At 50.9% G+C, this 27,923-nt stretch overlaps 1 protein-coding gene across 1 annotated transcript in view; it reads right to left on the bottom strand.

Annotated features, from left to right (window-relative positions):
* Positions 1 to 13,033: 13,033 nt before the first annotated feature.
* The window catches only part of FAM186B (family with sequence similarity 186 member B), a 28,780-nt gene continuing 13,890 nt past the window's right edge, over positions 13,034 to 27,923 (bottom strand). Inside the window, exons 6-7 of the mRNA XM_008256423.4 lie at positions 15,504 to 15,685; positions 13,034 to 13,350 (exon numbers count right to left, since the gene is read on the bottom strand). Coding sequence (XP_008254645.2) covers positions 13,206 to 13,350; positions 15,504 to 15,685 — 327 coding nt within the window. The 3' untranslated portion in view covers positions 13,034 to 13,205. The remainder of the gene's footprint in view (positions 13,351 to 15,503; positions 15,686 to 27,923) is intronic.

A 27,923-nucleotide genomic window follows, 5' to 3' on the forward strand; every position in this document is an offset into this window, starting at 1 on the left:
CCGGCACGCTGCAGCCGACGCACCGCGCTAATCCGATGGCAGGATCCAGGTACTTATCCTGGTCTCCCATGGGGTGCAGGGCCCAAGCACCTGGGCCATCCTCCACTGCACTCCCGGGCCACAGCAGAGAGCTGGCCTGGAAGAGGAGCAACCGTGACAGAATCTGGCGCCCCGACCGGGACTAGAACCCGGTGTGCTGGCGCCGCAAGGCGGAGGATTAGCCTAGTGAGCCGCGGCGCCAGAGCTAAGATTTGTTTTATTTATTTGAAGGGCAGAATGACAGAGAGGAAGAGCCAGAGAAAGATCTTCCATCCACTGGTTCATTCCCCAAATGTCCACAATGGCCTGGGAAATCCAGGAATCTGGAATTGCATCCAGGTCTTGCACATGGGTGGCAGGGGCCCAATCACCTAGGCTATCAAATGCTGCCTTCCCAGGTGCATTAGCAGGGAGCAGGGTTGGAAGTGGAGCAGCCAGGACTCGAACCAGTGATCTGATTTGGGGTGCCAGTGTTGCAAGCACTGGTTTAACCCACTGCAAGAGTGCCAGCCACAGTCCTTAGTATGTTTTTATTTTTATTTTATTTTATTTAAAAGAGTTACAGAGAGAGGTAGAGACAGAGAGAGAGAGGTCTTCCATCCACTGGTTCACTCCCCAAATGGCTGCAACAGCTGGAGCTGAGCTAATCCAAAGCCAGGAGCCAGGAGCCAGGAGCTTCTTCCAAGTCTCCCATGCAGGTGCAGGGGCACAGGGAGTTGGCCCATCCTCTGCTGCTTTCCCAGGTGCATTAGCAGGGAGCTGGATCAGAAGTGGAGCAACAGGGACTGGAAGTGGTGCCCATATGGGATGCTGGCTATGCAGGCCGGGGCTTTAACCCACTAATCCACAGCATGGCCCCAGTATCTTCTAATGTATGCTGTAACAAATTTTTCTGTGTATTATATGTCCCCCAACAATAGAATGTAAGTTCTATGAAGTCAGGTTTTTTGTCTGTCTTGTTCATGGCCATAGTAGGTACTTTAATAAATATTTATTGAGTAAATGTCTTGAATTTACTGCAAAGGAGAAGTCTGGGTGGACACTGTGGCGCAGTGGGTTATGGAACCACCTGCATTCCACATTGGAGTGTTAGTTTGAGTGCCAGCTACTCCTCTTCCAATCCAGCCTTCTGCTAATTGCATCCTTGTAGGTAGCAAATGATGGCCCAAGTACTTGTGTTCCTCCCACCCATGTGTGAGACCCAAATGGAGACCCAGGCTTCTGACTTTAGCCTGGCCCAGCCCTGGCTCTTGCAAGCACCTGGGGACACGAACCAGAAGTCTGGGTGCTGGCATCCCAGATGGGCACTGGTTTCAGTCCCAGCTGCTCCACTTCCGATCCAGCTCTCTTGCTATGGCCTGGGAAAGCTGTAGAAGATGGCCCAGGTCCTTGGGCCCCTGCACCCATGTGGGATACCTGGAAGAAGCTCCTGGCTCCTGGCTCTGGACTGGCACAGCTGCAGCAGCTGTAGCCATTTGGGGAATGAACCAGTGGATGAAAGACCTCTCTCTCTGTCTCTCCTTCTCTTCGTAATTCTACCTCTCAAATAAATAAGCCTTCTTAAAAAAAAATCTCTGGGAAGAGCAGGTTTATATAGGGACAGGAACAAAGAATTCTGTTTTAGATATGTTAACTTTGAGATACCTGTAAGCTATTTTTACTATTTTACTACTATTTTTAGTATCGTGTTGAACACATTCCTCATGGACTAGTTATATACATTACAGAGTTATTATCTGGAAGATCTGGATGAAAATTACTGGTGGAACAGTATAGAAAGAAAATGAGGAAGTTGTGGGGCTGGCGCTGTGGCGTAGTGGGTAAAGCTGCCACCTGTAGTCCCAGCATCCCGTATGGGCACTGGCTCGTGACCTGGCTGCTCCACTTCCGATCCAGCTCTCTGCTATGGCCTGGGAAAGCAGTGGAGGGTGGCCCAAGTCCTTTGGCCCCTGCACCGGCGTGGGAGACCCGGAAGAAGCTCCTGGCTCCTGGCTTCGGATTGGGCAGCTGCGGCCATTGCGGCCAATTGGGAAGTGAACCAGCGGATGAAGACCTCTCTCTCTCTCTCTCTCTCTCTCTCTCTCTCTCTCTCTCTGCCTCTCCTTCTCTCTCTTTGTGACTCTTTCAAATAAATAAATAAATCTTAAAAAAAAAAAAAAGAAAATGAGGAGGTCCAAGACCAATGTGTGGAGCACTCCCCCATTTAAGGCAAGGCAGAAGAGCAGAAGGCAGCAAAGAAAAAACTGAAGAGTGTGGGTTTTTAAAAAAAGGTAACAATGGGGGCTGGCACTGTGGTGCAAAGGGTTGAAGCCCCAGTCTATGGTGCCGGCATCCCATAGGGGCGCCAGTTCGAGTCACTACTTCGGTCCAGCTTTCTGCTAGTGTACCTGGGAAACAGTGGAGGATGGCCCAAGTGCTTGCGCCCCTGCACCCATGTGGGATACCCAGAAGTTGTTCCTGGCTCCCGGATTTGGATCGGTGCAGCTCTGGCCGTTGTGGTCATTTGGGGGAGTGAACCAGTGGATGGAAGACCTCTCTTGCTCTCTCTCTCTCCCTCTCTCTGTCTGTAACTCTAGCAAATAAATAAAATCTTTAAAAGAGTACAAGCTCTGAAGTCTGGGATTAAACCTCAGTTCTGGCAGGTGCCAGCTGGTGTGACCTTGAGCAAGTTCCAGCTCTGTGCCTCAGTTCCCCATCATCTGAGGGGGAATCATAGTATCCGCTTCATAGGATGGCTCTGAAATAAACCACTTGCTAGACAAATAGGTACATAGTAAGTGCTCAAAAACAGCTGTCATTACTGTTCTCGGGCTGGGGCCTCGATGTCTCCTGCCAGGGGGTCTGAGCCTAGAACCCAGGCGTAGCCCCTCGCTGCTGTCCACCAGCCGGGCCAGCTGCCCTTTCCCCTCCAAGGACGCAGTCAGAGGGCCCAGGATCTCTCTGCTGTTGGCTCAAGTAGTTTATCTTCTTAGAAGGTCAACTTTAATAAAGCTATTGACCCATGCAAAGTTACCCTGGGATTCGGGATACCGTTTAAGTCAACAGGCACTTTACTTGATATCTGCACAGTTTTTTCTCGAAGGTAAGAAGAACCATCCGCAGGAAAAGAGTCACAAACAAAACTTTAGGAAACATTCAACTACAATCTCAGTCCAAGAGTCAGACTTATGTTTAAGGGGAGAAATCCAGGTTATTCCCATCAAATTAGATGTGTGACGAGGATGGCCCCTGTTCTATGGAACACTGCATTGGAAGTAATGACATATATAGATATATATATTTTTTTTAAATGGCCAACTAGAGGGGCCGGCACAGTGGTGCAGCGGGTTAATGCCCTGGCCTGAAGCGCTGGCATCCCATATGGGCGCCGGTTCTAGTCCTGGCTGCTCCACTTCCAATCTAGCTCTCTGCTATGGCCTGGGATAGCAGTGGAGGATGGCCCAAGTCCTTGGGCCCCTGCATCAGTGTGGGAGACCAGGAAGAAGCTCCTGGCTCCTGGCTTTGGATCAGTACAGCTCCTGCCATTGCAGTCAATTGAGGAGTGAACCATTGGATAGAAGACCTTGCTCTCTGCCTCTCCTCTCTCTGTGTAACTCTGACTTTCAAATAAATAAAATGGCCAACTAGAAACAAAATGTATCACAACAAAGTAAGTCAGTAGTAATTTTTTAGAAAATTTTATTTATTTGAGAGGTAGTTACAGAGAGAGAGAGAGAAAGAGAGAGAGAGAGAGAGAGAGAGAGGGGTCTTCCATCTGATGGTTCACTTCCCAGATGGCCACAATGGCCAGAACTGAGCTGATCTGAAGCCAGGAGCCAGGAGCTTCTTTCGGGTCTCTTATGTGGGTACAAGGACCCAAGCATTTGGGCCATATTCTACTGTTTTCCCAGGCACATTAGCAGGGAGCTGGATCAGAAAAGGAGCAGCCAGGACTCGAACCAGCACCCATATGAGATTCCAGCGCCACAGGCAGAGACTAAACCCACTAAGCCACAGAGCCAGCCCCAGTAGTAATCTTAACATAAGTGTGCTGAGCTTGGTGCCTAGAACTAAAATGTTGTCAAAGGATCCAAAAGGAGGCTTGAATCAATGGAAAGACATTTACTCCATTTCTGAGCAGAAAGATTCAGTGTCATAAAAATGTCAGCTCTCCATGAGTTTATCTATAAATTTAACACCATCTAATAAAAATACAGACTACATAACATGAATATCAATTTCAGTATGGAAATTTGTTTTGCATCAAAGATAGCCATGAACATTTTGAAAATGAAGGTGAATGAGAGCGAAGTAGTGCCTACCAGATATTAAAACATTCAAAGTACAATAATTAAATTAGTAAAATCCAGGGGATTCTAGCATATATACAGGCAATTTGATCAAGGAACAAAATACACCAGATATAGGGCCACAACATTAAACAATCACAGTATGTGATAAAGATGGCTTTGTCAGTTGGGAAAAGAATGGATTATACAAAAAGTAGTATCGAGACAATTGTGTAGCCACCTGGAAAAAAATAATGCGATGTCTCTCTTTTGGTTCTTACACTAAAGTAAATCCATATGACTCAATCGTATTTAAATAGATGGAAACCCGTAAAACCACAAATTTATGTCATATTAGAGAAAGTATTTTTCAGAATGGCACAAAATTTTTCGAAGCATAAAAAGGCAAATTCTGGCAACATAAAAATCTATAATTCCTGCAGAGCGAAAACCCATAAACAAAGACAAATGGCGAATTGGGGGAAATGTTTGCAATGCATATCATGGACAGAGATAGTCGTTTGCTTAATATATACAAGATGTGTACAAATCAATATGAAAAAGAACAAAAATCCAATAAGAAAATGGAACAGTTAACAGAAAAGGAAAGATATATAGCACTAAGACATATGAAAAAAATACTCAACCCCTCACAAAAGCAAATTGAAACCACATTTAGATTGGCAAAAAGTCCCAGTGTTTGATGATGCACCCACAGAGCGGTGTGGGACTCAGCCCTGCTGGGGTGCGGGCCGCACTGTAAATTCCCAACACTCGCAGGCACGCAAAATAAACTGTACACAAAGTCATCACCTACAGCGTGGGTTACAGTACTAAAAATTTAGAAACAACCCAACAGTTATCACTAGGGGACCAGCTAAATAACATCCCTACGATGGAATACCATTCAGCCAGGCCAAAGAGCTGTCACAGGTCTTTGGAAGGTCATGATTAAACTTCATTAATTTTAAGGCAGGTATGAGATCTACATGTTAGGTCTCTGTGGTCTGGCATGGGAGCATAAGTTCCAGAAGTAAAACTACAGAGTCAGGGAAACCAGGCAGTGGCTTCGATTAGGGCAGACACTGAGGAAGAGATACAGCCCAGATAGTACTTGATGCAAGAGATGAGATGCTGGAGATACCCGGTTTCCGGCTTTGGCAGTGGATGGAGGCTGGTGTCTTTGCATTGAGACAGAGAAAGCTGGTGAGTTTCATTTGGATGACATGAGGTGGAGGTGTTTGGTTGTTTGCACACACAGCTCTGTGGCTTAGGAGAGAGGTTGCAATTGATGATGAACTTGAGAATCATCCCACAGCTGATGTTGGAAGCCAGAGGGAAGATGGAGTCTTCCTGTGTAGCACAGGTGTATGTGTGGAATGAGGGGGTGGGAGGCAGCGGCATTATGGTGTCGCAGGTTAAGCTGCCATTTGCAGTGCTGGAATCCCATATAGGTGGCATTCCCAGCTGCTCCATTACAACCCAGCTCTCTGCTAATGGCCTGGGAAAGCAGCAGCAGATGGCCCAAGTGCTTGGGCCCCTGTACCCATGTAGGAGACCAGGAAGTAGCTCCTGGCTCCTGGCTTCGGCCTGGCCCATCCCTGGCTATTGCGGCCATCTGGGGAGTGAACCAGCAGATGGAAGATCTTTCTCTCTCTGTGTCTCTCGAACTCTGACTTTCAAATAAGTACATCTTTAAAGAAGGAGGACAGGAGGAGGAGGCGGCGGTGGCAGCAAGACACAGGATCAGCTCCTAGAGAACACAGGCCTGGGGCCGACTCCTGTGGGAGCCGGAGCTGTGTGGGGTGCAGGTGGGGTCCCAGGAAGCATCGCATCACCTCACAGAAGTGAAGTGGGGGCGGGGACTTACTGTCCTAGATCTCACTGCACTTACAACCCACGAGGACCCAATACACTGGGTCTTATTTTTCTTTGTTCTCTGTCTGTCCCATCCCATCCCACCTTCAGCCAGCACAAGGTTTTGCACGGAATAGATATGTCTGAGCAAAAGAGGGCGTGAAAGAATAAATCCTGGGAGCTGCCACCTGCAGTGCCGGCATCCCATATGGGCACTGGTTCAAGTCCCAGCTGTTCCACTTCTGATCCAGCTCTCTGGTGTGGCCTGGGAAAGCAGTAGAAGATGGCCCAAGTGCTTGGGCCCCTGCACCCACGTGGGAGACCCGGAGGAGGCTCCTGGCTCCTGGTTTCCAATCAGCCCAGCTCCAGCTGTTGCGGCCATGGCCATATGAGGAATGAACCAATGGATGGAAGACTTTCTCTCTCTCTCTCTCTCTCTCTCTCTCTCTCTCTCTCTCTCTCTCCCCCTTTCTCTCTCTCTTTGCCTCTGCCTTTCTGTAACTCTTTCAAATAAATAAATAAATAAATATTTTTAAAAAAACAGTAAATCCTGGTTCTTTGCACTGCCTGAGTGCAAACCTTCAACACTGTTCCTCTAATTGCTCTCCTTGTCTCCATTTCTAAATTCTCGGCATCTCCACAGCTTCCTGCCTTGAGCCCAGATATGGCCCTTTCAAAAACCACCACTGGTGTGGTACGCATACGGAAAAAACTCCTCTGATTGGCCTTGCAAATGCAATCCAGGCTGAATCTGTGTTTTTCTCACGTGCCAGCTCCCCGCTGTGTGTCCCTGTGCCTCCACACTGGAGTGGGACAGGAGATCGTGTGTAGATGTCATCATTATTACAAATCCGGCACTTGGCACAGTGCACTCGTAAACAACTGCTGAGTGAGTGGGTGGACAGATGGATGGATCGTGCATGACTGGGAGCACAGAAACCTGGTTTGGTTCATTTTTGTAACCGCTCCCAGGTTACAAAATGTGGTCAGGATCCTGTTGGCAGCAAGCTCCTTGGAAGTTTATTTATTTAGTTTTTTAACATTTTGGGTCTCCACTGCTGAGTACAAAGCACGGTGCCACAGCAGGTGCTTAATAGATATTTAAGAAATCAGTAAGGGGCCAGTGTTGTGGCTTAGTGGGTAAAGCTTCCTGCGATGCCAGCATCCCATCTGAGCCACCGGTTCGAGTCCAGGCTGCTCCACTTCTGATACAACTCCCTGCTAACGCACCTGGGAAAGCAGTGGAAGTTGGTTCAGGTGCTTGGACCCCTGTACCCAGGTGGGAGACCCAGATGGAATTCCAGGCTCCTGGCTTTGACCTAGTCTAGCCTTAGCCATTGCAGTCATTTGGGGGAGTGAACCAGCGGATGGAAAAGTCTCTTTTTAACACTGCCTTTAAAATAAAATAAATCTTAAAAAAATCAGTGTATGAGCCACTAGTCATTTAATTTGCTCTCAGGAGCCTCCAGAGAGGACTCTAACTTTGGCGAGCGATGTGGTGTGTGTGCCCCCTGCCAGCTCTGATGGGCCGGCGGCAGGCTGTGTCATGTAGAATGGCTGTACCGAGGGACTGTCAAGTGTTGCTGACAGCGGGATGAGGGCTGTCACGGTGCCCAAGTATATCACATGAGACGTGGCTCTCCACGCAGAAACACAGAAGGCAACACCAAGCTCAGAGGCAACACCAAGGCAGCTCACGGACAGAGGGGCGGCATCCTTCATTCCTCAGGGCAAAGTCTGACTTGGTTTCTCTCGGGCACAGGGCTCTGGGATGGAGAGCAGCTACAGCGGTGGACGTCAGGGGGCAGGTGCTCTTCAACTGCTTCTGGTCGTGTGGGGATGAGGACAGGCTCACCAATAACCCAGCACCCCCAGGAGAAGGGGACTCTACGGCAGGATCAGGGGAAGTCTCTGTAGGGGCAGGGACAGCATCACTTCCTAGGTGTTCCTGCAGGGGCTGGAAACTGTCCCAGCCTCTTCCTGGTCCCCCCCTCCCCCCAGCCTCCGGACGATGGTCAGATGGTGTCACCTCCCTGCTCGGGGCCTCGTGTGACTGATCTGTCCCCCGGTCACTTCTCCAGCATCCTCCCTTCTGTTCTCCTAGCCACAGTGAGCACGGAACGCCCTCCTCAGGCTGGGCGTTCTCCCCGGCATGCCCCTCCCCGGGGTCCCTCTCCCTTCTTCAGGTCCTCATTACAGTGAGGCAGCAAAGTGAGAGACAGACAGACAGAGACATCTTCCATCTGCTAGTTCACTCCCCAAGTGCCCCCCAATAGCTGGGGCTGGTCCAGGACGAAGTCAGGAGCCAGGAATGCCTCATGTCTCCCACATGGGTGGCAGGTGCCCCAATACTTGCATCATCATCTCCAGATTTCCCAGGTGCATTAGCAGGGAGCTGGATCGGAAGTGGAGCAGTCGGTGCGCATATGGGATGATGCACTGCAGGTCGGGGCTTTAACCCGCTGCGCCACAACACTGGCCCCCTTGTGATTAGAATTTCTATGACCCACTTTGTGGAAGAGAAATTCTAGTTACCGTGGCCTGCCCAGGAGAAGGGAGTTATGAAACAGCAAGTATGTAGGAAAACCAAAATACACTCATGCGTCATTATATCGCAGGCCACGCCCTGGTTCTTGAACACCGAAAAACAATCGACAACTCAGGAGACACTGCCACATCACTGGCACTCAGCTGTGCTGGGCACTTGTGTCTCAGGGCCAGGCCACTTCACTCTTCACTCTTTGGGGCTGTAACGGATATGGATGAAGAGATGCCTTGGGGAAGCATGGCCATCACCAAGATGCAGTGTGGTGGATTTCGCCTCTCTCCCACCAAGGCCCCTGAGGCCCTTAACAGGCACTTTGCTGCCTCCTTGTGGCCTCCGCAGGAAATGAGCTCTAGGATGAGGCGACAGGGGCTCTCAGAACTGCGAACGGGAGCCCCATGGCGACCCCCCCTGGCGACCCTAGGTTACTGACCACTCACAGAGGGTCGCCAGTGGCCGTGACCATTCCGTCAGCAGAGCCGGGGCTGGTGTGTCCGCTGCACTCAGATGTCCACTGTCCCGGGCAGCTCAGCTCCAGGGAGAGAACTGGGGACAGCAGGTGGACCCCGGGGAGCTTGCCTGGAGGACTCAGATCAGGGTGCGGGTATCCACTTCCTCTGCTCCTGCCAACTCAGAGGGTGATGGGGCAGCAGCAGGTGCAGAGGCGGGGAGGGGGCAGGGGAGGGCCCCAGGCCCTGGGGTGCTGCTCGGCTCAGCACTGTCCCATCCCCACCGTCACTTTTGCAGCTAACAGACAGCTGCCTGGGTGAGGTGGACCCTGAGCTGGGGAGTGTTCTGGAAGGCCACTGAATCAGCCAGGGCTCCTGGCTGGCGGCATCTGTGTGGGAAGGCTGCTGTGGGTCTTACTTTTCGTTGTAATCTGGCCTTTTCTTTCTGGCTGCCTCAGGATGCGCCCTCCATCCCAGCAGTTTGTGCTGCGCTCGGTGTTTATTCTGCCTGGGTTCTCGGAGCTTGTCTCTCATTAACCTGGGAAGTTCTCAGTGATTCTCTGCTCGTCTCCTTCTTGCACTCTGATCCCTGAGTTAGGCCAACTGAACACCGTGGGTGCTTAGTTTGGGGGTGGGTTGCAGCTTGGTGGGTTTCCATTGGGCTTGCTTCAAGTCCACGCATTTTCCCTCTTTGCTTTCGTCCAGTTTGTTGACAAACCTGTTGAAGGGATTCTTCCTATCTGCTGATAGGGTTTTCATTTCTTTTTCTTTCTCTCTTTTTTAAAAGATGTATTTATTTATTTGAAAGGCAGAGTTACAGAGAGGCAGAGGCAGAGAGAGAGAGAGAGAGAGAGAGAGAGAGGTCTTCCATCCTCTGGTTCACTTTCCAATTGGCCATAATTGCTGGTGCTGCGCCAATCCGAAGCCAGGAGCCAGGAGCTTCTTCCAGGTCTCCTATGTGGGTGCAGGGGCCCAAGGACTTGGGCCATCTTCTGTTGCTTTCCCAGGCCACAGCAGAGAGCTGGATCAGAAGTAGAGCAGCCAAGTCTTGAACTGGCGCCCATAAGGGATGCTGGCACTTCAGGCCAGGGCGTTAACCCACTGTGCCATAGCACCGGCCCCAGGATACCTTCTTATATAGGGAACTTGAGTATCCATGGATTTTTGGTATCCTGGGGGTGGGTCATTGTCCTGGAACCAATCCTCTAGGGATGCCGAGGGATGACCACATGCACACATGCCCGCACACACACACACACACCCTTGTTCTCTTCCCAGTTTGGAAAGCAGAGCAAGCAGTCAGGCACTCTACTTTGCTGGCCAGAGGCCACCCAGAGTCAGAAGACCTGCAGCACCAGAGCAGGGTTAGCCACTGGGCACCTTTAGCTCAACGCTAAGAACCCACAGAAACATAGGAAACCTTTAACATATAAAAATATATATTTAGGGGCCAGGACTGTGGTGTGGTGGGTGGGGCCTCCATCTGCAGTGCTGGCATCCCGTATGGGCTCCGGTTCTAGTTCTGGCTGCTCCACTTTCCATCCAGCTCTCTGCTGGGATAGCAGCAGAAGATGGCCCAAGTCCTTGGGCCCCTGCACCCGTGTGGGAGACCCAGAAGAAGCTCTTGGCTCTTGGCTTCGGATCAGCCCAGCTCCAGCCATTGCAGCCATTTAGTGATTGAAACCAGTAGATGGAAGACTTTTCTCTCTGCCTCTGCCTCTCTGTAACTCTGCCTTTCAAATAAATAAAAAAATCTTTTAAAAATATGTATATATAGGCCAGCGCCGCGGCTCACTAGGCTAATCCTCCGCCTAGCGGCGCCGGCACACCAGGTTCTAGTCCCGGTCGGGGCGCCGGATTCTGTCCCGGTTGCCCCTCTTCCAGGCCAGCTCTCTGCTGTGGCCAGGGAGTGCAGTGGAGGATGGCCCAGGTGCTTGGGCCCTGCACCCCATGGGAGACCAGGAAAAGCACCTGGCTCCTGGCTCCTGCCATCGGATCAGCGCGGTGCGCCGGCCGCAGCGCGCCGGCCGCGGCGGCCATTGGAGGGTGAACCAACAGCAAAGGAAGACCTTTCTCTCTGTCTCTCTCTCTCACTATCCACTCTGCCTGTCAAAAAAAAAAAAGTATATATAATACATAAAATATGTATATATAAAATAATATACATTAAAATATATACACACAACAATTTATATATGTATATATAATGTATATATAAATACCACATATAATTATATATGTATATATAATGTATATATGTGTACAATATAAAAACAATTAAAATGTTAAAATAAAGTGTTTATAAACCTAATGCTATCAGTTCCATTCACCATCAAATTTAATATGTAAAATACTCTAATAATACTTACAAAACTTCTTAGGTTCTCTCTGTATGCAGGATGACTGCTGAGAAGTCACAGCCAACTACACGTGAAGTAACTTCCTCAGTAGCTGGTTAACTTCCACAGCAAGGTTATAAACATCCATCAGATTACTTAATCCTGGGGCCAGCACTGTGGCATAGGGGGTAAAGCCGCCGACTGCAGTGCCGGCATCCAATATGGACGCCGGTTTGAGACCCAGCTGCTCCACTTTCCATCCAGCTCTCTGTTATGGCCTGGGAAAGCAGTGGAGGATGGCCCAAGTCCTTGGGCCCCTGCATCCACGTGGGAGACCTGGAAGAAGCTCCTGGTTCCTGGCTTTGGATCTGTGTAGCTCTGGCTGTTGCGGCCAACTAGGGAGTGAACCAGCGGATGGAAGACCTCTCTCTGCCTCTCCTTCTCTCTGTGTAACTCTGACTTTCAAATAAATAAATAAATCTTTAAAAAGGGAAACAGATTACTTAATCCCTTGACATGACTGGTGGGAGGCCTGGGGCCTGGCTGCAGCCCCTCACCTCCCCCCCGCACTGGGTGCCCTTGTGCTGTCCTAAAGCCCCCAAATCCCACCTCCTGACAGCATCCCGGGAGCTGGCTGCTTACTTACACAATGGTGGGCGCCGTTCCTGAGAAGGAAGCTCTGGGTATGGGTCTCTGGATAGGGCCACTTCCACCCAGGCCAGGTGTGGCTGGGTGAGTGGGGGCGGACGGGACGGGGAGGCTGAGCTGGGTGGGGGGAGGGGAGCCGGAAGGTGCTGAGAGCTGAACGAAGCGATCGAGGGGGATCTTCCCTGAAGGGCCAGACTGGCCCACGGCCTCTAGATCTGGAGCCTGCAGTGGACACCTAAGCCACCTCTGTCCCCACGTTGCAGGGACGCACTCACCTTTGCCGCCCTCCCTGGGATGCATGGCTCTTGCCTGTGCTTGCTGCTTCCTTTACCCTCATCTTTTTTTTTTTTTTTTTTTTTTTAAGATTTATTTATTTACTTGAAAGTCAGAGTTACAGAGAGAAGGAAGAGGAAGAGAGAGAGAGAGAGAGATTTTCCATCCACTGGTTCACTCCCTAGTTGGCCGCAATGGCTGGAGCTGTGCCGATCCAAAGCCAGGAGCCAGGCGCTTCCTCCAGGTCTCCCACATGGGTGCAGGGGCCCAAGGACTTGGGCCATCTTCTACTGCTTTCTCAGGCTATAGCAGAGAGCTGGATTGGAAGTGGAGCAGCTGGGACTCGAACCGGCGACCCTATGAGAAGCCGGCACTGCAGGTGGCGGCCCCACCCTCTACGCCACAGCGCCAGCCCCTGTCCTTATCTTCTGGGGGGGCACGCATGCCAATCCCTGGTGTGCCAGGTATTTGCTCGGCCATGTCTTGGATTGAATGAAGAGTTCTAGACCCTGAGTGTGGCCATGCCGTGGAATGGAGACAACACCTGGAGGCCCTCTCTGACGCTGCCCAGCTTCCAAAAACGAATGGAGGCGGGCCAGGTGACAGCAATGAGACTGATTTAAAAACCTTCTTTTATTAAAAATGTGCAGTTTGGGCACTGGAGGAGGGCAGCAGTGCTGAGCGACGGCCAGAGCGGTTGTGTAAAAGCACCAGCTGGGAGCCTGCATGTGGAACAAGTTCCCACGTGATTTTTTTTTAAGTCACCCTGAAGTTGGAGACCCGCTCGCTAAGGGAGAGGGCGGGAACTGGGGCCGCCTCCGTCCTTCGGGCTTTTCGCGGTTTCAGGAAGTGGCTCACTTGGTTTTTTGCCAACAGGCTCGGCTGCCTCATCCGTGGGTTCCTGGCATTGCTTCTTTCGGGAGGCAGAGGCACTGAAAGCGTTAACACAGCTACAGGTTGCAGGGACTGAGACAGGCCCTGGGCATGGGACTGCCCACCCACCCAGCTCACCCAGGAGCTTCTGAGAGCCCAGTCCAAGCTGAACTGGGCTCAGACTGGACCTGGACGTGGAACGGAACTACCTGCTGCGCCATTTGGATCAAATCCCAGGGGTTCCCGAACCCTCTTCTTGTGAGTCCGCCTCTTGTCTTTCTTTGAACAAGTTTTCCCCTTCCCTCCTGCACCCGTTCCTCCTCCTCCCTACCCCAGGCTTTTGCTCCCTACCCCATCTCATCTCCCTGCTGTCAAGTTCTAGTCTGCAGCCCGCGGGAAGGCTGTGTGGGTCTGCGCATGCGTGCGGGAACGGTCCCCGTGCAAGGCCGGGGCAGGCCAGTCGGACTGTGCAGACACACACACCTCCCCAACCTGTCGGGGAGCCCTAACTAACACCAGTACTAACACCAGTACTAACCAGTACTAACACCGGTAATGACAACACCCTCGCCTCGTCTCAGGACTCCCAAGAACTGAACTCCCCTGTGTCTGCACTAGGTGGGTTCTGAGGCACCCATCCAGCTGGGCCATGCAGGCCCATTTCAGGGCAGAGGCACAGCCGGGCACTCTGGCCTGCACTGAGGCTGCTGAGCCGCCCCGTCTCACCAAGCCCCCACCCCAGGGAGGGCAATGCTGGCCTCTCCCAGTTCTTGGTTGGGCTCAGGTCTGCTTGGGCAGGCATCAGGGTCCTCTGGCATCTTTAGCTGGAGTGAGGCCAACATCAGGAGGAGGCACATGGAATCGGCAACCCAGAAAGGTTCCTTGAAGGAGCCTTGTGTCTTCCACAGTGGCGGCTGCCCCTCTCGTCACCAGAACACAGTCTCTGCCTCCTGAGTCCAGCTCCCTCCCTTCCAGTGCTCCTCCCGCGCAGAGTTCCTGGAGATGAAATGACAAAGGCAGTCCCAGGCCCAACACTCAGGCTCATCACCTAGGCCCTGCTCTTCCTCCTCGTCCATTCCTACACCTGGCTGCAGCTGGGTAAAGCCGCCATCTGCAATGCCGGCATCCCATACGGACACCAGGTTCAAGACCTGGCTCTTCCACTTCTGATCCAATACCTGGCTGTCCCTGAGCATCCCCCAGGGCCCAGGCCAGACGCAGCCAGGGCAGAGCTAAGGGCAAGTGCCTTCTGTGATCTCCCCACATGGTGTGCAAAGCATGTTGGGAGAGCTGCAGAGGCACCAGCAGGGATGAGTGGCACAGGCTAGCCTCCCGTGTCTGACGTGGGCCAATCAACAAGGTTAATGTTAAATGCCTGGACCAGGATTTCCTGGGCTGCTGGACAGGGGCAGGGGGCTCTGTGGCCTCTGCCTTCAGTGGGCATGTCTCCCTGCAACCAGGTTAACCACACAGCCTTGCTCCTTACTGGGCCTGGAGGGCTGCCAAGCCCCTGTGGTCGGGGGGGTGCACCTGCACTGCCAGCAGCCGGGGGATGTCTGGGAAGCACACCTGGGGACCCCAGGGGAAGCTCATGGGCGCCTTTTTTCTATGGGGTGACTGGAGGAAACCACATCAGTCTTCCCGACGGCTTCCATCTGGTTCCCCAGTTGGCTGGGGGTGGGGTGAGGTGTGCAGGAGGTGAAGACAGAGTTAGACACGTGGAGACGCTGTGAAGTTGTGGAGGGACGGGGCTGCACCTCCAGAACCAGGCTTCAGTAAGGTGTGAGTAAATCTGTGGTTCCCAGCAATCTTTCGTTATTAAACTTATTTAAGAGACACAGAGAGAGAGAGAGATGGAGACAGCTCTCATCTGCTAGCTCACTCTGCAAATACCGGCATTGGCTAGAGACAGAGACTCAATCCGGGTCTCCCACGTGGGTGGCAGGAACCCAATGATTTGAGCCATCACCGCTGCCCCCAGGGCCAGCATCAGCAGGAGGCTGATCAGGGTAGCCCCTGGAGCCCACCCCCAGTCACATACGCCCCTCCTCTGGGTCAATGGGCAGGAGCCAGGCAAGGCAGCTGAGAAGACAGGGACCTTGCCTCTCGGCGGGAGGGCATGGTCTTCGCCAGCCTGTGCACCCAGCCTGCTGCCACCCTCCCTGTCGGGCCATCCATCCCTGCCCCCCCCCCCCCAGCTTCCCGTGCCTACCGGGTCATCCGCAGGGACACACATTCCCGATGCCTGCATTGAGAGGGCTGCTTGCAGGTGGGGCTGGTGGGGCTGGCGGAGCAGAGGGGCGGCCGGGGCACAGCCGAGAGAGACTTGCATTTCCTCGGCTTCCTGGAGGTAACCCCCGGGATGCTCAGGTGGATGTTCCACTCCAGCTGCAGCTAGGGGAGCCAGCAGAGAGGCGTGGGCGGGCGGGGAGTTAACACCTTCGCAGGGGGGAAGATGCACTGCCTGGCCGGGGCTGGGGGAAGAAGGCAGGGCCCTGGGAATCCCCCCAGGTAGAAGCTGCCAGGAAGCCAGGGCCTCGGCGCGTTCCTAGACATGCCCTGAGTTCTTACTTGTGGGGTTAGTTGCTGTTTGTTTCCTTTGTCGTGAAGGGAAGGCGGAAGAGGGCACTTGTAGGGTTCAGGGCACGTGACCAGGCTGTGCTTGGAGTGTACCGAGTACCTGTGGTTCCGCAGCCAAGGTGCTGACTGAGCACACGCAGGGGGACGCCCCCTGACCTGGGCGGATCCCTGGAGCGCCGGGTTGCTGCTGTGGCTTCTCCAGTTCCTCCAACCCCCCACCCTCTCCGTGCCCCCCGCTACCCACCATGAGCCATGACAGCACAGGCTGCTTTTCTGGCCCCGGTCACTGGGGGAGAAGCACAGGAAGCTGAAAGCAAACTCCCTTTGCCCCAGGTCCCGTGGGAGGGCTTGCAGCAGCCACATGCGTGCATTGGAGAGCCCGTGCCCGAGAGTCGCTGGGGAAGCATGTGACCCCGGGGTGGCACAGGGAGCCATCCCCACCGCACAAAGGCAGCGTGGAGATGTCAGCCCAGCCCTTGAGCTGTACCGGGAACAGCAATTATTAATAACCCCACTGGGGAATGAGTTTTGCTGGGTTATTCCCCTGTTTTTCCTTTTTTTTTTTTTTTTTTTTTGTAGAGGCTGGAGGATGGGCAAAACAGCAACCCAAAAAATTAAAAGAAGTCAGAGAAGCCAAAAGCTATATATATATGAAGCATTGAAAAGGGAAGAGATAAGGTTTTTTTTGACCCCATCACTCCAAAATGTTAACTATTATCTCTTTGCCTTATGGGTTTTGATTTTTTTTAAAAAATTTCTGTACTATTTTGGATCTACTGTAAATGTCAGAAGTTTCAAGGATCCCCCATCTGACAGTAAGTTTGCTTTTGCTTTTTTTTTTTTTTTTGTGATTCAGATTAGAGCCATCACTTGGTATCCACAGAGTATCAGTTCCAGGACCCCACCCACCTTGGATACCAAACTCAAGTTCCTTATATAAAACGAGACAACATTTATTTATCTAAATTATTTATCTAAAAGTCAGAATTACAATTATTTATCTTAAAGTCAGAATTACAGAGAGGCGGAGAGAGAGAGAGAGAGAGAGAGAGAGATCTTCCAATCAGAGAGAGATCTTCCAATCACTGGTTTACCCCTCAGATGGCCACAACAGCCAGTGCTGGGCCAGGCTGAAGCCGGCAGCCATGTGGGTCGCAGAGGTCCAAACACTTGGGCCATCTTCTGCTGCTTACCCCAGGCCATTAGCAGGGAGCTGGATTGGAAGCAGAGCAGCCAGGACACGAACCGGTGCCCATACAGTGTTGCAGGCAGCAGCTTTACCCGCTATGCCACAGCACCGCCCCCCTCCTAGGTACTTTAAAACATCTCTAGATTACTTATAATTCCTCATCCAACATAAATGTCATGTAAATGATATGTTCTTATGTATTGTTTATGGATTCATGACAAGAAAAAAATGTCCATGTTTAGGATAGACACAGTTATTTTTCCCGAAATGGCTTTGATGTGGGGTTGGTTGAAATGCAGCGCCTGTGGCTACAGAGCGCTGCCCGTGCAGGTAAGGAGGAGGGAATCTGGTATCACTGTGGACTATAAAGTGGACCATCTCAGTGACCCGAGTAACCTACTTAAAGACGGGGCTACTTCTCAGCTGTCCTGGGCCACTGAGCCTTATAACCCTACAGAGGAGTCAGCGGCAAAACTGGTCCACACAGCACCCTGGGATCTGTTCAGGTCACTTTTTTTTTTTTTCTTTGACAGGCAGAGTGGATAGTGAGAGAGAGAGAAAGGTCTTCCTTTTGCCCTTGGTTCACCCTCCAATGGCCACCACGGCTGGTGCGCTGCGGCCAGCGCACTGCGCTGATCCAAAGGCAGGAGCCAGGTGCTTCTCCTGGTCTCCCATGGGGTGCAGGGCCCAAGGACCTGAGCCATCCTCCACTGCACTCCCGGGCCACAGCAGAGAGCTGGCCTGGAAGAGGGGCAACCGGGACAGAATCCAGCGCCCCGACCGGGACTAGAACCCGGGGTGCCGGCGCTGCAAGGCGGATGATTAGCCTAGTGAGCCGTGGCGCCGGCCTCCATGAGCTTTTAAAAAAAAAAAGATTTATTTACTTATTTGAGAGGTGAGAGAGATTGAAAGAGAGAGAGAGAGAGAATCTTCTCTTCTATCTGCTGGTTCACTCCCAAAATGGCTAAGGCTGGGCCAGGCAGAAGCCAGGAGCCAGGAACTCCCTCTCATGTAGGTGGCAGAGGCCCAAGTACTCAGACCATCCTCTGCTACTTTCCCAAGTGCATTAGCAGGGAGCTGGATGGGAAGTGGAGCAGCCAGGTGCAGCCAGGTCCTCTGACAAGGGATGCTAGTGTCCGTAAGCAGCAGCTTAACCAGCTCTATTTCCTTGAATTTTTGGAAGTCCCTTCACATGTACCAAAAACTGTTCACTGAGTATAAAGTAAAACTCATCACATTGGGAACCTTTGGGACTTTCAGCATTGCAAAAGAATCCTAACATAGGAAACACTGACTGTCAGATGCTCAGACGGTAGGGAATGAAGCAGGTGATCCGTGAGGGAAAGCAAACAAGCGAGAGATGGAGCGTCCAGCCTGCAGCGCAGGTGGGGCCCTGGCAGAGCCTGGCAGCTGTGCCGCGTCACGGAGGACGTTCAGAGCTCAGAAGGCCGAGGTGGGGAGGATTCGCAGAGTGCAGGGAGAGAGGAAGGAAGCAACAGGCAGAGCCCAGGAACCTGCAGAGGGGCCGCATGGCAGGTGCAGGAGGAAGACCCACCGGGCAAGGACAGGCAGAGCTGGCCTCGGAGCTCATGTCCCAGCAGGAGGAGTCTGTGTTTGCATCTTTAAAGGACTGAAAGGAAAAACCACCCACTCTGGATTCTATATCCAGCAAAATCGTTTTCTGAACCGGAAGCCAAAGAAACCTTACGGGAACTGAGAATTCCTCTGGAGCAGGTGAGCACTGTGAGATGTGAAGGGCTTCAGGCAGAAGGAGAACGGGGCCAGATGGAAACGTGGGTCTGCACTAGGGAAGAACAAGCACTGGAAACGCTGAATGTGCAGGTAAGCACTGCGGGCAAAGCCACCGCCTGTAATGCCAGCATCCCACAGGGCAACGAGTCCTGTCCCAGCTGCCCCACCTCCACTTCCCATCCAGCTCCCTGCTATGGCCTGGGAAAGCAGCAGAAGATGGCCCAAGTGCTTGGGCCCCTGCACCCACGTGGGAGACCCGGAAGCTCCCAGCTCCTGGCTTCAGCCTGGCCCAGCCCTGGCTGTTGCAGTCATCTGGGCAGTGAACCAGCAGATGGAAGATCTCTTTCGGTTTCTTCCTCTCTCTCTGTAATTCTTTCAAATAAATAAATAAAACTACTTTAAAGAAAGATTATAGAGTGTGTAAAGAAAAAGTGATAATGTATTAGAGGATTTATTATATATATATATATATATATATATATATATATATATAGGCAAGGCGTCTGGGAACAAAAGGAGAAAGGCTAGGAGGGAGAAGTGGATGGATAAGGTTGGAAAGTTTTATACACGAAATCATATAATACTATTTTTATATATGAAGTGATATAATACTATTTGAAAGTATCATGTATAAAAATTTGTACTGTAAGCCCCAGACAAACCATTAAAAATAACAAAGCATGGAGATAAAATGAAATTAAGAAGCAAAATTACTCCAAAAGAAGGCAGGAAAGAGGAAAAAGGGACTAAAGAATAGATGGACAGGGGGCCTGGCACTGTGGTATAGCAGGTAAAGCTGCCACCTGCAGTGCCGGCATCCCATCTGAGCAGTGGTTCGAGTCCCGGCTGCTCCACTTCCAATTCAGCTCTCTGCTGTGGCCTGGGAAAGCAACGGAAGATGGCCCAAGTCCTTGGGCCCCTGTACCTGCATGGGAGACCTAGAAGAAGCTCCTTGCCTTTTTTTTTTTTTTTAAGATTTATTCTTATTAATTTAAAAGTCAGAATTTACAGAGAGAGGAGAGGCAGAGAGAAAGAGAGAGAGAGAGAGAGAGAGAGAGAGAGAGAGGGCTTCCATCTGATGGTTCACTCCCCAGCTGGCCGCAACAGCCAGAGCTGTGCTGATCTGAAGCCAGGAGCCAGGGGCTTCCTCCGGGTCTCCCACTTGGGTGCAGGGGCCCAGGGACTTGGGCCATCTTCTACTGCTATTCCAGGCCATAGCAGAGAGCTGGATAGGAAGTGGAGCAGCAGAGAGCTGGATAGGAAGTGGAGCAGCCGGAACTCGAACTGGCGCCCATTTGGGATGCCGGTGCTTCAGGCCAGGGCGTTAACCCACTGTGCCACAGCTCCGGGCCCTAAGCTCCTGGCTTATGGCTTTGGATTGGCCCAGCTCTAGTGTTGCAGCCATTTGGGGAGTGAGAGAGGAAGACTTCTCTCTCTCTCTCTCTCTCTCTCTCTCTCTCTCTCTCTCTGCCTCTGCGTCCATAACTCTGCCCTTAAATAAATAAATAAATATTTTTTTTAAAAAAAGATGGGATAAATAGAAACAGAGAGTGGTGCAGTGGGTTAAAGCCCCAGCCTGAAGCACTGGCATACCATATGGGCCCCAGTTCGAGTCCCGGCTGCTCCACTTCCAATTCAGCTCTCTGCTATGGCCTGGGAAAGCAATGGGGGGTGGCCCAAGTCCTTGGGCCCCTGCACCCACATGGGAGACCTAGAAGAAGCTCTTAGTTCCTGGCTTCAGATCAGCTCTGCTCCAGCCGTTTCAGCCATTTGGGGAGTGAACCAGCGAATGGAAGACCTCTCTGTGTGTCTCTATCTCTCTCTCTCTAACTCTTTCAAATAAATAAAAAATAAATCTTTTTTTTTAAATAAAAAATAAACTCAACCAAGCTGATAACATTGAATGTGCATGGTCTGAAGCCTCCAAATACAAGGCAGAGACAGGGATTGCTTAAGAAATTAAGATCCAACTATAATATATCAATTAAAACCACAAATTAACATACAAAGACACAGGCAGGCTGCAATTGAAAGGACGGATAAGGATTTTCCATGCAAATACTCAACAGAAGAAAACAGGAGTGACTCTTTCAACACAGACCCAAGAACAAGGACCGTACCCAGGAATGAAGAAGACCATTTCATAAGCATAAATGGCCAAATTTTCAAGAGTACTTGATAACCTGAAATGCGTGTGCACCTAACCACACAGCCGCAAAGTACCTGAAGCATATACTTACAGAACTAAAATAAGCACACACAAAGTGCAATAGGTACCCGCTCACCCATGGAAAGGACAAATATTGCTTCGATGTCATTTCTCTCCAGATTGACCTGTTTCAAAATCAGCCCAATAAAAATCCAAGCAGCCTTTTTTGTACAATATTGACAAAGTGGTGCTAACAACTGTATGGAACTTGACCAGGCATACCCAATGTTTTTGACAAAACAAACAAACAAACAAAAGCAAAGTTGGAAGATTTGTTACCTGATTTCAAAACTGAAATCATTTAGACAGTGTGGTATTGGCAAAAAGATAAACATATAGACCAAAGAAACAAAACAGAACTTCTAGAAAGAGAACCACACATGTGGGCAATTGATTTTTGCTGTTGTGATGCAGTGGGTTAAGCTGCCACTTGGGATGTTCATCCTCTATCAGAGGGCTGGGTTGAGTCCCGGCTGCTCCACTTCTGATCCAGCTCCCTGCTAATGACCCTAGCAGAAGATGGCCCAAGTACTTGCACTCCTGCCACCCACGTGGGCAACCCAGACAGCCCAGCCCTGGCTGCTACAGCCATTTGGAGAGTAAACCAGCAGATCAGAGATCTCTCTCTCTCTGTCATTTTGCCTTTCAAATAAATAAATAATTTTTTTAAGCATTAAGGCAATTCAGTGGAGGAAAGGACAATCTTTTCAAAAATGGTGCTAGAACAAGGGGGTTTCCATATGCCAAAAAATAAGACTGGCCTAGTGTCCGGTGCAGCAGGAAAGACACTGCTGGGGATGCCCACATCCCACACTGGAATGCCTGGGCTTGCTTCCTGGCTGCACTCCCAATTCCAGCTTCCTGCACATGTACGTCCCAGGAGGCAGCAAGCGATGGCTCAAGCAGTCTCTGCCATCCACACGGAGGACCCAGATTGAAGTCCTGACTCCCAGCTTTAGTTTGGCCCAGGCTTGACTGTTGTGGGCATCTGGGGAGTGACCCAGCAGATGAGAGATCTCTGTCTATCTCTCTCCTTCTCTGTATTTCACAATAATAGATTTAAAAATACATAAAACAGGGGCCAGTGCTGTGGTGGAGCAGGTAAAGCCACCACCTGCAGCGCCAGCATCTCATATGGGTGCTGGTTCGAGTCTTGGCTACTCTACTTCCAATCCTGCTCCCTGCTAATGCACTTGGGAAAGCAACAGAAGATGGCCCAAGTCCTTGGGCCCCTGCACCCGTGTGGGAGACCCGGAAGAAGCTCCCAGCTCCTGGCTTTGGCCTGGCCCAGCTCCAGCTGTTCAGGCTTTTTGGGAGTGAACCAGCAGATGGAAGACCTCTCCTCTCTCTGTATCTCTGCCTTTCAAATAAATAAATAAATAAACCTTTAAAAATATATAAAGCAAAAAACGTCAACTCCTACTTTGTACCATGTACACATTAACTTAAAATATATCACAGACCTGAATGTAAAGCCACATAACTGCTAAAAGAAAACACACGAGAAATCTTTGTGACCTTGGATTGGGCAAATATGTTTAAAAATAGAACACAAAACATATGAATTACAGAAGAAAACATTGGTAAATTGCATTTCAGCAATTACAACTATTTTTCTCTTCAAAAGACATTAAGTAAAAGAAAAGGTGTGCCACAGGTTGAAAGATAAAATCCACACAAAATATATTTGACAAAGAACTTCATCCAGAATATACACAGAACTCTTAAAATCAATACAACAGACACTTCACCAAAGAAGACATGGCAAATAAGCACATGAAAAGATGTCCACATCATTTTTTTTAAAGATTTATTTATTTATTTGAGAGGTAGAGTTACAGACAGATAGAGGGAGAGACAGAGAGAGGTCTTCCATTTGTTGGTTCATTCCCCAAATGGCCACGACGGCCAGAGCTGGGCTGATCCGAAGCACGTGGTGGGTGCAGGGGCCCAAGCACTTGGGCCATCTTCTACTGATGCCATAGCAGAGAGCTGGATCAGAAGTGGAGCAGCCGGGACTCAAACCGGTGCCCATATGGGATGTTGGTGCTGCAGGTGGTAGCTTTACCTGCTACGCCACAGCACACAAGATATCTACATTATTAATCATTAGGAAAGTGTGCATTAAAACCCCAGCAACATACCACTACACACCACCCAGAATGGCTAAAATTCAAAAGCCTGCTAAGTGCTGACAAGGAGATTTGGAGCAACAAGGAATTCTCATTGGTTGCTGATGAGAATGGAACCATGGTGCAACCACTTTGGAAAAAGAGTTGGTTCATCACTTATTAGATTGCTAAATGTACACTTAGCACATGACCCAGCAACTCCAAGTCCACACAGACTTTATGCTAATGTTCATAGCAGCTTTAGTCACAACAGCCACAAACTGGAAGCAATGCAAGTTATCTACCCAGTGGATTATTACCCAGTAATACAAAGGGATGAACTGCCAGCACACACAGCAGTGGGGGTCAACATTGCCAGCTCTGCACTGGGGTGACACAGTCGCCGTGTAGGATGCCCGTGTCTCGGATCAGTGAGCTGGCCAGTCCTGGCTCGGCTCCCAGTCCCAGCTTCCCTGCTAATGCACACCCTGAGAGGCAGAGGTATGGCTGAAGTAGTCCCAGCCACCCATGTGGGAGACCTGGATTGAGTTCCCAGCTCCCAGCGGTGGCCTGGCCCAGCCCTGGCTGTTGTGAGCATTTGGGGAGGTGTCTCTGCCTTTCCAGTGGATAAAAAGACATAACAACATGGTGAAACGCTACGCGAAAACATGATGAGTCCATGCGTCTATTCACGTGGAATTCAAGAAAAGGTAAAGCTCTAATTAGGGGAGTAAACCAGCAGAGGGAAGACCTCCCTCTATCTGCCTTTCAAATAAAATAAATTTTAAAAAATTATAATTATAGGGAGACTGGCGCTGTGGCATAATAGGTAAAGCTGCCACCTGCAGTGCCGGCATCCCATATGGGCACCAGCTCAAGTCCCAGCTGCCCCACTTCCCATCCAGCTAATTGCCTGGGAAAGGAGCAGAAGATGGTTCAAGTCCTTGGGCCCCCGCACCCATGTGGGAGACCCGGAAGAAGCTTCTGACTCCTGGCTTTGAATCAGCTCAGCTCCAGCCGTTGCGGCCACCTGGAGAGCAAACCAGCTCCAGCAGTGGAAGATCTCTTTGTATTTGATAAAAAAATAATAATAGTAAATTATAATTGTAGAAAGCAGAACAGGGTTTGTAGGACCCAGGGCATGGAAGGAAGGCATAAGAGAACGCTATAGGCCGGCACCGTGGCTCACTAGGCTAATCCTCCACCTGCAGTGCCTGCACCCCGGGTTCTAGTCCCGGATGGTGCACCGGGATTCTGTCCCAGTTGCTCCTCTTCCAGGCCAGCTCTCTGCTGTGGCCAGGGAGTGCAGTGGAGGATGGCCCAGGTCCTTGGGCCCTGCACCCGCATGGGAGACCAGGAGGAAACACCTGGCTCCTGGCTTCAGATGGGCGCAGTGCGCCAGCCGCAGCGGCCACTTGGGGGGTGAACCAATGGAAAAAGGAAGACCTCTCTCTCTCTCTCTCCCTCCCTCTCTAATTCTGCATGTCAAAAGAAATAAATTAATTAATTAATTTAAAAAAAAGAGAACGCTATGGAACTGTTGAAAGCGTCCTAAGTAGTTGATATAATGGTGGTTAATAGAACTGCCCCCCAAACTGTATCCTTAATATTAGCGAATTATACAAATGAAATTGACATTTTAAAAAAGCAGACTTCACCTTAAAAAAAAAAAAGGCATAATCCCCATAAAGCCAAAGAGACAACGGTCAAAAATGTTGGCTATTGGAAGCAAAGGAGAGATGGAAGCTGGCTTCACGGCCCCGGGAAAGCCGATTCCTCAACCAGGGGCAGGCAAAGCCCAGAACAAGCAGCCTCAATGAGCTGGTGTCAGGTCCCCGTGGGGGAAGCGGCTGGATCCGCAGACCCGTGTCCTGCTCCCGCCGGCCAGGGGTCGTTCTATCCTGTCAAACGTTCCACCTGCACCTCCTGGAAAGGGTGGGACAGGTTCTCCGGCCTGGGGGACCCCAGGAGGAGCCGAGCCCAGGAGAGACACCCTGAACGCTGAGGCCCTACGTGACAGTTTGTTGTTGAAGATCTTCCTTCCGCAGAAAATAGTTTTTTCCCTTTTGGGCTCCCAGCCAAGCAAACATCCGCCACGCACAAAAGCTGGAAGGCTTTTCACTGGGGGCTCTGACGGACTGATCTGGCTGTTAGGGTGAAGCCCTCGTGGCTGAGTTCTGCTGGCTCTGTGAGAGACTGCACAGGGGCGAGTGCGGGCGCAGTGGTTACCTCACTGCTTGGGATGCCCACATTCCACCCTGGAGTGCCTGGTTCAAGCCCCAGCTCCCTGCTACTGTGCACCCGGAGAGGCAGCGGATGATGGCTCAAATACTAGGGTCCCTGCCCCTCCCATGGGAGACCTGGATGGCTCCAGTTGGGCCCAGCCCTGGCTGTTGCAGGCACAGAGGGGGAGTGAAGCAGCAGAGACCCAGCCTTTCAGATACTGTGAAAAAGAAGACCATTCTGACGTACGCAGATGCACGCACTCCCTGTCTCCTGCCATGTCACGCTCTGTGCCACTCCGGGACTCTTGTCAGCAAGAATGCTGTCACCAGAGGCTGGACTGCCGGGCCCGCCTGATCCTGGACTGTGCACTAAATGAACCCACCCCTTCTCTTCCTAAGTTAGTAGCCTCAGGCATTTCGGTATAGTAACGCAAACCTCTTGGATCACTTGTTCCCGGGGAAGCCAGCCATGAGTATGGGCACACTCCGGGAGCTCTGTGCAAAGGACTTGGTGGAGAGGAGGCATGGCTTCTGCTGAGAGGCAGAGCGGCTTTGCCAGCTATGTGAGTCCACTGCCTTGGGAGCCGCCCTGTCTTCAGAAGACAGGAGGGCCCTTCAGCCAGAACAAACAGCCCAAACGTCCCCAAGTTCCGGACCCACAGTCACTGCGAGGCACGATAAACGACTACTGTTATGGCAAGCCTCTGAGTTTTGGGGTGCTACGTTGTCCAGCGTTGACTATGCATGAACCCAGATAACCCTTAACGGAACCCCTATTTGGTGCGAGTCCTCTCCCAACATCCCAATACTGAAAACGCTTCCACTGGGCTTTTTATGCTCACCTCAAATAAAAGCAGAGAGCTCAGACGCCCAGAGCACTCTCAAAGAAGACGTGAAAGACAGAGACCAAAAACAATCCAAAAATGCAACTTGAAGGACCCTGAGACCACGCAAGGAAACGAAACTTCCCAAAGCTATTTTTAACATTCTCAAACCGGCAGGAGAGAATATCGCATCCAAGAAATAAGAGACAAGATACCAAAAATAAAAAAAAAAGTCAGAGAACGAGAGTTTCTAGAAATTAAAAATAGAGCAGACATGAAAAACTCAATAAAAGGACAGGAAAATAAACTTGATGAAACTATTCCAAAAATGAAAATCTCTGGGAAACAGCAGAGAAGAATAAGCAAATGGGGTAAGCAGGGCCGGTGTTGTGGCATGGCAGGTTAGGCTGACACCTGTGACACTGGCATCCCAAGGGTGCTGGTTCAGGTCCTGGCTGCTGCTCCGTTTCCAATCCAGCTCACTCTAATGCGCCTAGGAATGCAGCAGAGGATGGCCCAAGTGTTTGGTTCATCCTCTGCTGCTTTCCCAGGTATACTTGACCCATTTTCCACTGCCTTCCCAGGTGCACTAGCAGGGAGCTGGATTGGAAGTGGAGCAGCAGCCAGGACTCAAACCAGCATTCACATGGGATGCTGGCATTGCTAGTGGCAGCTTAATCCCCACTTTTTAAAGATTTACTTATCTATTTCACCAGCAGAGTGACAGAGAAGGGCCAGGGGAAGAGATGAGAGAGAGAGAGAGAGAGAGAGAGTGAGTCTTCCATCCACTGGTTCACTCCCCAAATGGTCACAATGGCCAGAGCTGAGCCAATCTGAAGCCAGGAGCCAGAAGTTTCTTCCAGGTCTCCCATGTGGGTGCAGGGGCCTAAGGACTTGGGCCATCTGCTACTGCTTTCCCAAGCCACAGCAGAGAGCTGGATGGGAAGTGGAGCAGCTGGGACTCAAGCCAATGCCCATATGGGATGCTGGCACTGCAGGTGACCCGCTATGCCACAGCACAGGCCCCAATTCTTTTTTTCTTATCATGATTCCCTTGACAGTACAATATAACAGCTATTTACATAGCATTTACATTGTAAGAGGTGACTGAAAGCACGCAGGAGGATGTGCATAAATTACATGCAAATCCCATGCCACTTTATGTAAGGGACCCGAGCACCCGCGGATGCTGGCATCTGTGAACACTGATCCCCGCGGTTACTGAGGGATACCTGCACAATAACAGCAGAACGTCAGTTAGCAGGATGAGCAATTTCATCAGGGAAGACTTCGTGTGTCAAGCGCTTGGCAGGGAATACAAGTTTTCCAAAACTCGAAATGTTCTCTCAAGAGTTGTAATTTGGGGCCAGCTCCCTGCTAATGCACCTAGGAAAGCAAACACTGGTGGCCCAGGGAAGCTCCTGGCTCCCGGCTTTGGACAAGTCCAGCTCCAGTCATTTGTGGAGTTACCCAGTGGATGGATCTCTCTCTGTCTCTCTGTAACTTGGCCTTTCAAATAAATAAATATTTTTTAAAAAATCCTGTCCTTGATAACAGTTTGTTACTTTTAGTTTTATTTATTTATTTATTTATTTTTTTGACAGGCAGAGTGGACAGTGAGAGAGAGAGACAGAGAGAAAGGTCTTCCTTTGCCGTTGGTTCACCCTCCAATGGCAGCCGCGGCCGGCGCACTGCGCTGATCCGATGGCAGGAGCCAGGAGCCAGGTGCTTTTCCTGGTCTC

The sequence above is a fragment of the Oryctolagus cuniculus genome, chromosome 11 (assembly GCF_964237555.1).
Source record: "Oryctolagus cuniculus chromosome 11, mOryCun1.1, whole genome shotgun sequence".
Classification (NCBI taxonomy): Eukaryota; Metazoa; Chordata; class Mammalia; order Lagomorpha; family Leporidae; genus Oryctolagus; species Oryctolagus cuniculus.